Source organism: Rana temporaria, chromosome 1 (genome assembly GCF_905171775.1).
Source record: "Rana temporaria chromosome 1, aRanTem1.1, whole genome shotgun sequence".
NCBI classification, from domain to species: domain Eukaryota; kingdom Metazoa; phylum Chordata; class Amphibia; order Anura; family Ranidae; genus Rana; species Rana temporaria.
Genome location: NC_053489.1, coordinates 235,980,396 through 235,994,730, shown reverse-complemented (window position 1 = coordinate 235,994,730; position 14,335 = coordinate 235,980,396). Strand labels below are relative to the sequence as shown.

At 50.0% G+C, this 14,335-nt stretch overlaps 2 protein-coding genes across 4 annotated transcripts in view; one reads left to right on the top strand and one right to left on the bottom strand.

Moving 5' to 3' along the window:
- The window catches only part of PLBD2 (phospholipase B domain containing 2), a 19,948-nt gene extending 9,180 nt beyond the window's left edge, over nucleotides 1-10,768 (bottom strand). The window contains 7 exon segments of the mRNA XM_040351902.1: nucleotides 1,562-1,656; nucleotides 1,916-2,069; nucleotides 2,071-2,131; nucleotides 2,786-2,886; nucleotides 3,458-3,616; nucleotides 5,573-5,666; nucleotides 10,466-10,768. Coding sequence (XP_040207836.1) covers nucleotides 1,562-1,656; nucleotides 1,916-2,069; nucleotides 2,071-2,131; nucleotides 2,786-2,886; nucleotides 3,458-3,616; nucleotides 5,573-5,666; nucleotides 10,466-10,650 — 849 coding nt within the window. The 5' untranslated portion in view covers nucleotides 10,651-10,768.
- Nucleotides 10,769-10,854: 86 nt separating this feature from the next.
- Nucleotides 10,855-14,335, top strand: part of SLC8B1 (solute carrier family 8 member B1) — an 82,824-nt gene continuing 79,343 nt past the window's right edge. For all 3 annotated transcript variants that reach the window (XM_040351900.1, XM_040351901.1, XM_040351899.1), the window contains exon 1: nucleotides 10,855-11,007. The gene's annotated coding sequence lies outside the window, so the exon portion shown is untranslated. The remainder of the gene's footprint in view (nucleotides 11,008-14,335) is intronic.

The following is a 14,335-nucleotide window of genomic DNA, read 5'->3' as shown; positions in this document are numbered from 1 at the left end:
GCAACATCCAGTATACCTCATGGCTAGTCATAGCAGATGACCATCTCTGGCTTGCTACAAACTTGCCATAGAAGCTTTGTGGCCTCCCGGTTTAGAGCGTTGGCCCCATACCCATTTTTACATCTACAGCCACACTTGACTCCATACCAGGCCCTGCTGGGATTTCCAGCAGCTCAGTTAAGATTTCCCATTGTGAAAATCGTTTTACTATGCTCAACAATGTTTCCTGAACCCCTGACGAAGCTACAACTGTGAAACGCATTGGGTCAACTACCATCCTCCCCATGTCATCTATATAGGATATTTGGTGTATTGTTGTTACTTTATGCAAACAGGATAATATATGGGAGGCCTATAAAATCAGGAAAGCCTAGTGGTTATCACTAGGGGTGTGCATCTTCACTAGTCTCACGATTCGATTCCGCGATGCATCACGATTACTGCGCAAGTAAGCAGTCAGAAAAAACAAAAAAAAAATTCTCCAGGGGCAGAAGCATGGTGGCATCAGAGGCAGCGACGCAATGAAATCAGTGACACTGGCACGCACCTGCTATTAGGGTCAGTCGATTCTCCTTCCTCCATGATGCTCAGTGTTTTCTCCCCCTTCCGATGCCTTCAGTGAAGCCTCTCCTCATGTCGGGTTTCCTTGAGCTCCTCCCCTTGCACTGTACTGGCAATCAGCTGACTTTCTGCGTCGGTGGAGGGGAGGGGGCTTTATCCACCATGCAGGCTCTGCCTCAGTTTCTTCCAGAGAGGCAAAGCACTGCATGGAGCAACGCAATGCGTCAATTGATTCAGCCGACTTGCAGCATTGGGAACGTCTGAATCGCGATGCACCGATGCTGTGATTACACACACACACACACACACACACACACACACACACACACACTGGTTTTTATTTATGCCTATGGGGGATAATCGTTTTCCTCCCCAATGGATTATATTGTAATAAAATTTGAGATTTTTAAGCACGATTTCCCGTAATTAAATTTTGAGGGGGGAAGATGTTGGCACCACTTAAAATCCCATCCCCCCCCCCCCCCCCACTTTGTTTTTCAAAACTTTTTTTGGGGTGAGGTACCAATCTGTTGTGCTGCAGTGCAAGGACCATGCTAATAGGAGGAGGAGAGAACAGAAACAGATGAGCTCATAAACTTGCTGCTTCTCCTTTCACTGCCCACAGATTGGGGAAGAAGACATGTATTACTGCAATACAGCATAGAAAAATTGGGTTTGCCCTGGCAGATAGGACTGTGCGAGAGCGCTGTATAAATCTTAGCACTAGATGGACAGAAAAGAAAAATTGACAGGCAACACTGCCCCCTTATATAAACACTATCTGTTCATTTAGCCGCCTGCCTGAATTACAGCTTTAAAAAGGGTAAATCATTTATGTAGAATTATTCTTTAAAATGATCCAAAGGCTAATATTCACATTCCACTATAACCAGCAGGGAGGGCTGAAATCTGGGTCAGGACTTGCTTGCCATCCACATTAATACTTGTATACAAATCACTTGACTATAACATTAGTATACATCTGGTCTTTAATACTCACCAGACCACTGCTTAAAATGTAGAAATCATCGCCAGAAAAGATGGTGCCTGGGTAAGATGAGAATGTCTGCACCGATCCTGGTACCACAGTGCCCCCTAAGAACACAAAATAAGTGATTGGTCCAAAAAATAAACCCCCCCCCCCCCCCCACACACACACACACACACACCTCTAACTCTTTTGTAAATCCAGTTAATTTACAACATTACATATACATGCCTGCTAAAAGCACAACAGTAAAACTAGTTTATCAATGCACGCCTTTCACAGTTCATACACAAAACACAAACAAAAGAAATACTATGAGTCACAAGCAACCACCAGCTTTGAAGGCAAAAGAAAATCAACCCTCACCATTTGGGGATCTACGAAAGGGCAGGGTATATTTCTTGATTATCCGCAACATGGACTGGTAGGTATTCCAGGTGACATGAGACACCAGAAGCTCCTTATTGCCAGGTAGAAGTTTGATGAGTGCTGAGCAAGACCCTGAGCCCAGCGTTTTTTTTAGCATCAGACTTATTCATGGCAGCTTCTAGATCCTCTAGGTCTCCACCAAGTTGGAAAAGCCTGTCAAAAAAAAAAAAAAAAAAAAAGGAAGAATAAAAAATATTAAAATTTACTGGACTGTATCAAAACGCAGCAAAAATGCACATGCAGAAAAGCATCTGGTACGCATTTCTTTGGTGTGAACTGGCCCTTAACCACTTAAGGACGAGCCTCTATTTGACACTTGTTTACAAGTAAAAATCATTTTTTTTGCTAGAAAATTTACTTAGAACCCCCAAACATTATATATAAATGAACACCCTAGAGAATAAAATGGCGGTTGTTGCAATACTTTATGTCACTGTATTTGCTCAACGGTCTTGCAAGCGCAATTTTGGGGGGGTATACACTTAAAAAATAAGACAACAGTAAAGTTAGCCCATTTTTTTTTTATATTGTAAAAGATAATGTTACGCAGAGTAAATTGATACCCAACATGTCACGCTTCAAAAAGGTGACAAACTTTGCCCTTAAAAATCTCAAACAACAATATTTAATGTCAAAGTACCGACGTACAATGACGGCAATTTGGGTTAAGGGGTTAAAAAGAAGAAGAGGTTCTTGGAATCCCAATAGAGCAAACATTATATATAGTAATAGAAATTAAATTTAGGTGGTTGCAATTCAAAATTAGAACAGTTTTGCAATAATAAAAAAAAAAAAAAAACAACTTACAAGAACCCAAAGGGGTTCAGTGTGATTTTTTTCCCAGGAAACGAAATGACTTCATTGTAGCTGTCTTCTAGGCCTTTCAACTGAAGCAATGCAAGTCGAATCTGCAAAGAACACAGGTCTTAGAAAATCCAGTTGTTTTAAAAAAAATAAAGTCTATAGGATTTCACTCTTTAGTAGGAACATGTCACAAATGCAAAATGCCTCCGTGAAAAGCTTCTGCAATGCAGACACACACAAAATAAAGTCACTACCGTGGAATTTTATTTTGGCAAAAACTGGGATTTTTGGAACTGAAGAAGGAAAAACTAAAGGCAAATTGACAGCGCACTTTGGACGTGCAGTTGCCTCAGAGATTGGTAAATAATGACTTCTATCATCTAAATCGTGTGCAAATAAAATGTGTTTATTTTTATTTTTTTCCCCCTTGCATGCGATTGGGTATTCTTTGCACAGGGAAGCGTTACCCCATTTACTATTGAGCAACATCAATTGCAGAGTGCAGTCCATCTGCCTTTAGTAAAGCAACCCCATAATGTTTCTTCTACCATTAAAAAAAAAAAAAAAAAAAAAAACACCCACCATACCTCCTCCACAATGTTTAACCCACGTATACTAAAAGTATAATAATGACCTGAAAATAATGCAAAGATTTCTTATTTAACGCATACTTACTTGATGCCAGTAATCCTGGTCTTGATACAACTCCATTTGTTCCTGCATCCAAGCCAGATTGGTTGTTAGATAGTCCCGCAGATTTTCACAGTATGGGGTTTGGTATTTATAAGGACCACAGTAACCAAACATTGTATTCATCCAGTGCATGTAGATAAGCTGCAGGATGAATGCAAGCAAATTGTAAGAGCTGCTTCTGTTACTAGAAGGTATTCATTTTGTACGCTGAAACAGGTTATCAAAAAAGGGGCCAACCAACCCCTACAGCAACTGAATACATTGCAAGCAAAACTCAACTGAAATGTGGATAAACATAAAAATAACCAATACAATAGCATTTATGTTAACCCACAAAACAATAGACACCTTGTATAAGAATCACATTAAGTAATCCTAAATAAAAACCTATTAGCCGAGATGCAAAATACTGTGTGCAAGTGCCTGTGTAGTTCTTTAAAATTGATCCCCGTGACCCTGTGGTGCCCTCTGCATCCTATGTACAGGCTCTACACAGGACCTCGATTTATTTTATTTTTTATTCTCCCCCCCTCATTAGGTTGGCCATACACCTATCACACACACAAAAAAAAAAAAAAAAAAAAAAAAAAAAACACACACACGCAAATCTCCACAAAGCATGTTTATTTCCAGGGCCGGCCTTTGGGGGGCGCCATGGGCAACAGGGGCGCTGCACGGCCATCACAGCTCGCAGAATGTGAGTCGCAGTGGTGTAGCACGAGGGGGGCCTAGGCCCCGGGCGCAACATTTGGGGGGGGGGGGCGCAATCCCACGCCAGTACGTGTCACCGGCGCTACATTATCATCATTTTAAGTTTTGTGACCCCGCGGTCCAGCCGCCATGTTTATTTTCAGGCCGGCCCCTGGCGCCCTGTAATTGGGTCAAGTGCTCATGTGCAGCGGGCAGGGATGGCATGACCTATCAATCGCAGGAAGCGGGGCTGGCCTTCGCTGCGAGCGGTGTACGACTGATACGCTTGCGGTCTTCTCCGCCGCCTCCTCCTCTTCAGTGGAATGGATCCAGAACATGTCCCCATCGGGGCGGCCCGGGCGTGCAGTGTGACTGGCGTCGGCAGTAGGAAGAAAAAAATAAATAAAAAATAAAGGTGATCGACTCGTCTCCCTCGTGAGTTTTTGCTGCTGGCCCGGGGGAGTAGGTATTGGTCTGGGTGACTGATACCTCTGCCCGTTGAATAGATCTAAGTGAGTAAATTAACGATTCTGTTGTTTTTCCCCCACCTTTCTCTGTGTGTTTTTATGAAAATGCTCAATGTGTACCAGCTACCAAAGTTTTGTAAAATGATGTACCAGGCGATGTTCGCCTAGGATGTGTGTTTCTTGTATTGTCTGTTTTGTATGTACAAAAATTTCAAAATAAAAATTTACCTTTAAAAAAAAAAAGGTATTGGTCTGGGGAGAGGGAGGGAGCAGCCAGAAAGTCAGTGTGTAACGTGTTATGCCTCCATAGTAAAATGCTGGGCCCTTTAGTCCCACCAATGCCTCCTATAGTAAAATGCTGGGGCTTTTACTATAGGAGGCATTGTTGGACTACAAGGCACATCGTTTTACTATAGGAGGCATGAGTGGGACTAAAATTCTGGGCCTTGTAGTGCACCAATGCTGTAGTGTCAGTATTTATTGTGTAGCCGTCAGTGGGGAGCGGTCTGGAGGGGGGGGCGCGCCACAGGATTAGCTCGCACAGGGCGCCTGAACACCTAAGGCCAGCCCTGTTTATTTCCCTGTTTTTAATTACTTCAAATACCCTATATAAAATACCTGTTAACATTCCAGACGCCCCCCCCCCCCCATGTGTTCTGCTGGAACTGCAGGAGGGACTTCCCCATCAACACTGACTGTGTTGATAGGGTAATCAAGCCATTTTCCTTTCTTTCCACCTATGCTAGAAGGAAAGAAGATTGCATATTCTATGGGCTGCTTGTGGATTAAGAATAGTTAATGTTGACTGGAGTGAGTAATCACACGTGACCGATATCTGAGGATTACATTTCCATGCATAAACTAACAGTGACTGATAAAAGGCTGGTTGTGATAAAACACTGGAATGTGCGTGTATCAGCAAATAGATAAACACACTTACCCGCTGAGAAACAGCAGCTTCAGCCACCCCTGCAGCATATGCCTGAATGCTGTCATTATATTGGTCATTGCTCTGCACCTCTAGAACAGCCCACCTGGAATATAGAGTACATCAATATTACACATGTACAACATCAGCAAGCGCTTCCCCTTTTTATACAGTACTTCCTATTATATAGCAAAAGAAAAATATGACTTCCTACAAATGATTTGTTTTACAAGAACATTAAACACTTTTCTTTTCTGTATTCTACAACAAAAGACAGGGGCAGTCAGACCTGTCATCCACCTGCTCAGCGAATCTATCCCTCTCTGAGCAAACCTGTCATCACCTTGTCTAGCAGAGCTCCATATCCCCCCCGTCATCACCTTGTCTAGCAGAGCTCCATGTCCCCCCCTGTCATCACCTTGTCTAGCAGAGCTCCATGTCCCCCCCTGTCATCACCTTGTCTAGCAGAGCTCCATGTCCCCTCCGTCATCACCTTGTCTAGCAGAGCTCCATGTCCCCCCCGTCATCACCTTGTCTAGCAGAGCTCCATATCCCCCCCGTCATCACCTTGTCTAGCAGAGCTCCATGTCCCCCCCATCATCACCTTGTCTAGCAGAGCTCCATGTCCCCCCCTGTCATCACCTTGTCTAGCAGAGCTCCATGTCCCCTCCGTCATCACCTTGTCTAGCAGAGCTCCATGTCCCTCCTGTCATCACCTTGTCTAGCAGAGCTCCATGTCCCCTCCCGTCATCACCTTGTCTAGCAGAGCTCCATGTCCCTCCTGTCATCACCTTGTCTAGCAGAGCTCCATGTCCCCTCCTGTCATCACCTTGTCTAGCAGAGCTCCATGTCCCCCCCCCCCCCCGTCATCACCTTGTCTAGCAGAGCTCCATGTCCCCCCCCCCCCCCGTCATCACCTTGTCTAGCAGAGCTCCATGGCCCCCGTCATCACCTTGTCTAGCAGAGCTCCATGTCCCCTGTCATCACCTTGTCTAGCAGAGCTCCATGTCCCCTCCCGTCATCACCTTGTCTAGCAGAGCTCAATGTCCCCCCTGTCATCACCTTGTCTAGCAGAGCTCAATGTCCCCCCTGTCATCACCTTGTCTAGCAGAGCTCAATGTCCCCCCTGTCATCACCTTGTCTAGCAGAGCTCTATGTCCCCCGTCATCACCTTGTCTAGCAGAGCTCCATGTCCCCCCCCCGTCATCACCTTGTCTAGCAGAGCTCCATGTCCCCCCCCTGTCATCACCTTGTCTAGCAGAGCTCCATGTCCCCCCCCCCCCCCTGTCATCACCTTGTCTAGCAGAGCTCCATGTCCCCTCCCGTCATCACCTTGTCTAGCAGAGCTCCATGTCCCCCCTGTCATCACCTTGTCTAGCAGAGCTCCATCCCCCCCTGTCATCACCTTGTCTAGCAGAGCTCCATCCCCCCCTGTCATCACCTTGTCTAGCAGAGCTCCATGTCCCCCTGTCATCACCTTGTCTAGCAGAGCTCCATGTCCCCTCCCGTCATCACCTTGTCTAGCAGAGCTCCATGTCCCCCCTGTCATCACCTTGTCTAGCAGAGCTCCATGTCCCCTCCCGTCATCACCTTGTCTAGCAGAGCTCCATGTCCCCTCCCGTCATCACCTTGTCTAGCAGAGCTCCATGTCCCCTCCCGTCATCACCTTGTCTAGCAGAGCTCCATGTCCCCTCCCGTCATCACCTTGTCTAGCAGAGCTCCATGTCCCCCCTGTCATCACCTTGTCTAGCAGAGCTCCATGTCCCCTCCCGTCATCACCTTGTCTAGCAGAGCTCCATGTCCCCTCCCGTCATCACCTTGTCTAGCAGAGCTCCATGTCCCCTCCCGTCATCACCTTGTCTAGCAGAGCTCCATGTCCCCCCTGTCATCACCTTGTCTAGCAGAGCTCCATGTCCCCCCCCCCCCCCGTCATCACCTTGTCTAGCAGAGCTCCATGGCCCCCCTGTCATCACCTTGTCTAGCAGAGCTCCATGTCCCCTGTCATCACCTTGTCTAGCAGAGCTCCATGTCCCCCCTGTCATCACCTTGTCTAGCAGAGCTCCATGTCCCCTCCCGTCATCACCTTGTCTAGCAGAGCTCCATGTCCCCTCCCGTCATCACCTTGTCTAGCAGAGCTCCATGTCCCCCCTGTCATCACCTTGTCTAGCAGAGCTCCATGTCCCCCCCCCCCCGTCATCACCTTGTCTAGCAGAGCTCCATGTCCCCCCTGTCATCACCTTGTCTAGCAGAGCTCCATGTCCCCCCCCCCCCGTCATCACCTTGTCTAGCAGAGCTCCATGTCCCCTGTCATCACCTTGTCTAGCAGAGCTCCATGTCCCCTCCCGTCATCACCTTGTCTAGCAGAGCTCCATGTCCCCCCCCCCATCATCTTGTCTAGCAGAGCTCCATGTCCCCCCGGTCATCACCTTGTCTAGCAGTGCTCCATGGCCCCCTGTCATCACCTTGTCTAGCAGAGCTCCATGGCCCCCCTGTCATCACCTTGTCTAGCAGAGCTCCATGTCCCCTCCCGTCATCACCTTGTCTAGCAGAGCTCCATGTCCCCTCCCGTCATCACCTTGTCTAGCAGAGCTCCATGTCCCCCCCCCCATCATCTTGTCTAGCAGAGCTCCATGTCCCCCCCGACATCACCTTGTCTAGCAGAGCTCCATGTCCCCCCCGTCATCACCTTGTCTAGCAGAGCTCCATACCCTCCCCCCCGTCATCACCTTGTCTAGCAGAGCTCCATACCCTCCCTCCCATCATCACCTTGTCTAGCAGAGCTCCATGCCCCCCCCCTGTCATCACCTTGTCTAGCAGAGCTCCATGTCCCCCCCGTCATCACCTTGTCTAGCAGAGCTCCATGTCCCCCCCATCATCACCTTCTCTAGCAGAGCTCCATACCCTCCCCCCCCCCATCATCATCACCTTGTCTAGCAGAGCTCCATGCCCCCCCCCGTCATCACCTTGTCTAGCAGAGCTCCATGTCCCCCCTGTCATCACCTTGTCTAGCAGAGCTCCATGTCCCCCCTGTCATCACCTTGTCTAGCAGAGCTCCATGTCCCCCCCGTCATCACCTTGTCTAGCAGAGCTCCATGTCCCCCCCGTCATCACCTTGTCTAGCAGAGCTCCATGTCCCCCCCGTCATCACCTTGTCTAGCAGAGCTCCATGTCCCCCCCGTCATCACCTTGTCTAGCAGAGCTCCATGTCCCCCCCGTCATCACCTTGTCTAGCAGAGCTCCATGTCCCCCCTGTCATCACCTTGTCTAGCAGAGCTCCATACCCCCCTATCATCACCTTGTCTAGCAGAGCTCCATACCCCCCCCTGTCATCACCTTGTCTAGCAGAGCTCCATACCCCCCTGTCATCACCTTGTCTAGCAGAGCTCCATGTCCAGCCTGTCATCACCTTGTCTAGCAGAGCTCCATCCCCCCCTGTCATCACCTTGTCTAGCAGAGCTCCATGTCCCCCCCTGTCATCACCTTGTCTAGCAGAGCTCCATGTCCCCTCCCGTCATCACCTTGTCTAGCAGAGCTCCATCCCCCCCCCCTCATCACCTTGTCTAGCAGAGCTCCATCCCCCCCTGTCATCACCTTGTCTAGCAGAGCTCCATGTCTCCCCCTGTCATCACCTTGTCTAGCAGAGCTCCATGTCCCCCCCTGTCATCACCTTGTCTAGCAGAGCTCCATGTCCCCTCCCGTCATCACCTTGTCTAGCAGAGCTCCATCCCCCCCTGTCATCACCTTGTCTAGCAGAGCTCCATACCCCCCCCCCCCCCTGTCATCACCTTGTCTAGCAGAGCTCCATCCCCCCCGTCATCACCTTGTCTAGCAGAGCTCCATACCCCCCCTGTCATCACCTTGTCTAGCAGAGCTCCATACCCCCCCCTGTCATCACCTTGTCTAGCAGAGCTCCATACCCCCCTGTCATCACCTTGTCTAGCAGAGCTCCATACCCCCCCCCCCCCCTGTCATCACCTTGTCTAGCAGAGCTCCATCCCCCCCGTCATCACCTTGTCTAGCAGAGCTCCATGCCCCCCCTGTCATCACCTTGTCTAGCAGAGCTCCATACCCCCCTGTCATCACCTTGTCTAGCAGAGCTCCATACCCCCCCCCCCCCCCCTGTCATCACCTTGTCTAGCAGAGCTCCATCCCCCCCGTCATCACCTTGTCTAGCAGAGCTCCATACCCCCCCTGTCATCACCTTGTCTAGCAGAGCTCCATACCCCCCCCTGTCATCACCTTGTCTAGCAGAGCTCCATACCCCCCTGTCATCACCTTGTCTAGCAGAGCTCCATGTCCAGCCTGTCATCACCTTGTCTAGCAGAGCTCCATCCCCCCCTGTCATCACCTTGTCTAGCAGAGCTCCATGTCCCCCCCTGTCATCACCTTGTCTAGCAGAGCTCCATGTCCCCTCCCGTCATCACCTTGTCTAGCAGAGCTCCATCCCCCCCCCGTCATCACCTTGTCTAGCAGAGCTCCATCCCCCCCTGTCATCACCTTGTCTAGCAGAGCTCCATGTCCCCTCCCGTCATCACCTTGTCTAGCAGAGCTCCATGTCCCCCCCTGTCATCACCTTGTCTAGCAGAGCTCCATATCCCCCCCTGTCATCACCTTGTCTAGCAGAGCTCCATGTCCCCTCCCGTCATCACCTTGTCTAGCAGAGCTCCATCCCCCCCTGTCATCACCTTGTCTAGCAGAGCTCCATACCCCCCCCCCCCCCCTGTCATCACCTTGTCTAGCAGAGCTCCATCCCCCCCGTCATCACCTTGTCTAGCAGAGCTCCATACCCCCCCTGTCATCACCTTGTCTAGCAGAGCTCCATACCCCCCCCTGTCATCACCTTGTCTAGCAGAGCTCCATCACCTATGGTCGCCCTCCCTCCTCCGGTCAGCCTGTATCTCTCACCCGTTCTCGTCGATGGTATCCTTTAGTGCAGCCCAGGCCACAGCGTCCCCCCTCCTCCCGGGCACGGTGCTGAGGTTCCCTGTGAGCGGGTTCAGGATGACGGACACCTCCGAGCTCTCCGCCCTTACAGCCGAGGGCACCAACACCATCAACAGCAACCAGCAAGCAGCCATCTCTCTCGTCATGTGACTGCAGGCGGAGATCACGTGCAGTGAGAAGTCAGCTGACACCTGTGAGGGCGGAGACTTGTATTAACCTTTTATTCTCACGGTCGTCTTATAATCAAAACAAACACTGGCTGCCTAATAAAACCATTGCACAACGCCGTATTGTATCGCGGAACTGCCACCCCCTTCTGTAGCATTTGCCTGAGTAGGTGTCTATAAGCGAGACCACGCCCGTTTTGTGTAAATCATGCAGTGGGCGGAGCCTTGTGTACTCGGTGTGCTGGAGTCAGCTGATCGGTGCGGGTGGTAAACAGCAGTCGGCTATATTCATGGAGGAGACACCATAGAGAGGAGCAGCCCGGATAGATCGTACAGGTAATGAATGGAGAGCCTGACATCGTACACCCTGAGATCTGTCAGTGTTCAGTCTATGATGACTGGGGGGTGCAGTGTATACACACGCTGGGGTATGATCACCCTATCGTATAGAGACAGACAGCAGGATCATTATATAGAGACAGACAGGTAGAATCTATTGTATGGAGACAGGTAGGGTCTACTGTATGGAGACTGATAGGATCTACTGTATGGAGACTGATAGGCTCTACTGTATGGAGACTGATGGGCTCTACTGTATGGAGACTGATAGGCTCTACTGTATGGAGACTGATAGGATCTACTGTATGGAGACTGATGGGGTCTACTGTATGGAGACTGATAGGATCTACTGTATGGAGACTGATAGGCTCTACTGTATGGAGACTGATGGGCTCTACTGTATGGAGACTGATAGGCTCTACTGTATGGAGACTGATAGGATCTACTGTATGGAGACTGATAGGGTCTACTGTATGGAGACTGATGGGGTCTACTGTATGGAGACTGATAGGCTCTACTGTATGAAGACTGATAGGCTCTACTGTATGGAGACTGATAGGATCTACTGTATGGAGACTGATAGGGTCTACTGTATGGAGACTGATGGGGTCTACTGTATGGAGACTGATAGGATCTACTGTATGGAGACTGATAGGCTCTACTGTATGGAGACTGATAGGCTCTACTGTATGAAGACTGATAGGCTCTACTGTATGGAGACTGATAGGGTCTACTGTATGGAGACTGATGGGGTCTACTGTATGGAGACTGATGGGGTCTACTTTATGGAGACTGATGGGGTCTACTGTATGAAGACTGATGGGGTCTACTGTATGGAGACTGATAGGGTCTCCTGTATGGAGACTGATGGGATCTACTGTATGGAGACTGATGGGATCTACTGTATGGAGACTGATGGGGTCTCCTGTATGGAGACTGATGGGGTCTCCTGTATGGAGACTGATGGGGTCTCCTGTATGGAGACTGATGGGGTCTCCTGTATGGAGACTGATGGGGTCTCCTGTATGGAGACTGATACCCCCTGTCATGGAGACTGATGGGGTCTCCTGTATGGAGACTGATACCCCCTGTCATGGAGACTGATGGGGTCTCCTGTATGGAGACTGATACCCCCTGTCATGGAGACTGATGGGGTCTCCTGTATGAAGACTGATAGGGTCTCCTGTATGGAGACTGATACCCCCTGTCATGGAGACTGATGGGGTCTCCTGTCATGGAGACTGATGGGGTCTCCTGTATGGAGACTGATGGGGTCTACTGTATGGAGACACTGATGGGCACATTTTATGTTAAGGGACACGCTGATGGGCAAAAAAAAACGTGCCCATCACCGTGCCCCTTAACAAAGTATACCTATGAGTGATTCCCCTTAAGAAAAAATGTGCCCCACATACCTTGAGGTACAGGTAGTAAGATGCAGGGGACGGAAGCTGCGAGGTATTATACCTCCCAAGGGGTGGGAACTGCGAGCAGCAGGGGGCGGGGCACGCATGTGACATCAACTTGCAGCCCGACCAGTGTCCTGCCGAGAAAGGTTCCCCGGCGGATAATGCCTGCCCTGTACTGCGCAGGCGCAGCGTTTGTGCAGTACGGAGCACAACGGAGCTGCCAAAAATAGCCGAAAATGAACAGCTGTACACGGCGCTTGCGCAATGAGCACGACATTATGCCACACGCTGCAGCATGCTCCCAATGCTCGTGCAACTCTGCAAGGGGCGGGTGTATTACTGTTATAGCGTGTAAGGAGCGGATGGCATCTCTGTCCTTCAATTTAAAATACAGCGTCTTCTGTAGCCACCCGCCCCTTACACGCTTCTCAATAACACATCCGCCTCATTGTGTTAGTTAGGTAATTAGGTCCTGCAAACCCGCTCATCATCATTGCAAAACCCGCCCTTCAGTTGTTTAAACACGCCCTTCATCCGCCTCTTACACGCTATAACAGTAATACACCCGCCCCTTGCAGTTTCACGAGCAAAGGGAGCGCGTGGCACAATCTTATTGCGCAGGCGCCGTGTACAGCTCATTCACAGCTGTTCATTTTCGGCGGCTCCGTACTGCGCACACGCTGCACCTGCGAAGTACAGGGTGGGCATTATCCGCCGGAGGGACCTTTCTCTGCAGAACACCTGCAAATGCCCCACCCCACCCTACTCTGATCAGATGTGGGAAGTTGAAACCCCAGCAGGGTACCCACTATTAGCTGCTAGAGGCAGTCCCATTAAAGCAAGGGGAGGCAGTCGGCTCCCACAGCCAATTGCACCCACTCGTTAATAAATAACATGCAAGTGATTGGCCCTGGACGCAGACTGCCTGCATTCAGACCCCCCCCCCCTCCAAAAAAATGACATGCCAAATGTGGCGTGTCAGGAGTCCTTAAAGCGGAAGTTCCACATTTGGATTGAACTCTGCTTTAAAATAACTCAATAAATAGTTTTTGTAAGGGCTCTTTCACACGGGCGGCCCATTCAGGTCCGCCTGCCAGTTTTTTAGGCGGACCTGAACGGGCGCTCCGTGCTCCTCTATGGAGCCGCGGATGTCAGCGGTGACATTCCTGCTGACATCTGACCCGCTCTGATCCGCCAAAGTGTGACGGAGGAAAAACCTACTTTTCCATCCGTCTGGCGGATCAGATCGGGTGAACACGGACAGGCGGTCCGTGTTCATCCGATCCCCCCATAGAGGAGAGCGGAGAAAACACAGGGCGGTCCTTGCACAGTGTGCGGGGACCGCCCTGTCATCCGCCGGCTCAGCGGGGATCAACGGAGCGATCCCCGCTGAGCAAGCAGAGGTTCACGGGGCGAATCATTACTGATCCGCCCCGTGCGAAAGGGGCCTAAGAGTCTATTCACACTAAAGGGACAACCAGCAGGGACCAGCCAAATTTTGATCTATCTATGGGCAGGCTGGTTGTACAGAAGTCGTCCTCTCAATCAACTTCTGTACAACCAGCCTTTTGAAAAATTTCTCTTAGATCAGTGCAAACCGAAAATCGCGGCAAACAAAAAGGTAAGACGCTGCTTAAAATAGCGGCGTTTTACTGCCAGCGCACCCATCGCTTCAGTGTGAAAGTAGCCTTATACTGGTGGCCAATAGGAAGAATGTTCCCCTTAAAGTGGTGCTCAGAATGCCACCCTTAAAGACAACTGATATTTGTTGTCATGCTGCTGGCTTTGGTAAGTGATGCTGAACCTTGAACTCTGTAGGCACCATCAAAAAGGTGGTTCATCAGCCACAGCTCGAGGAACCCTGGTTGAGAATGGCTGGGTTAGGGGGTAAAGGCGCGTGTCAAAACGCGCTAAGC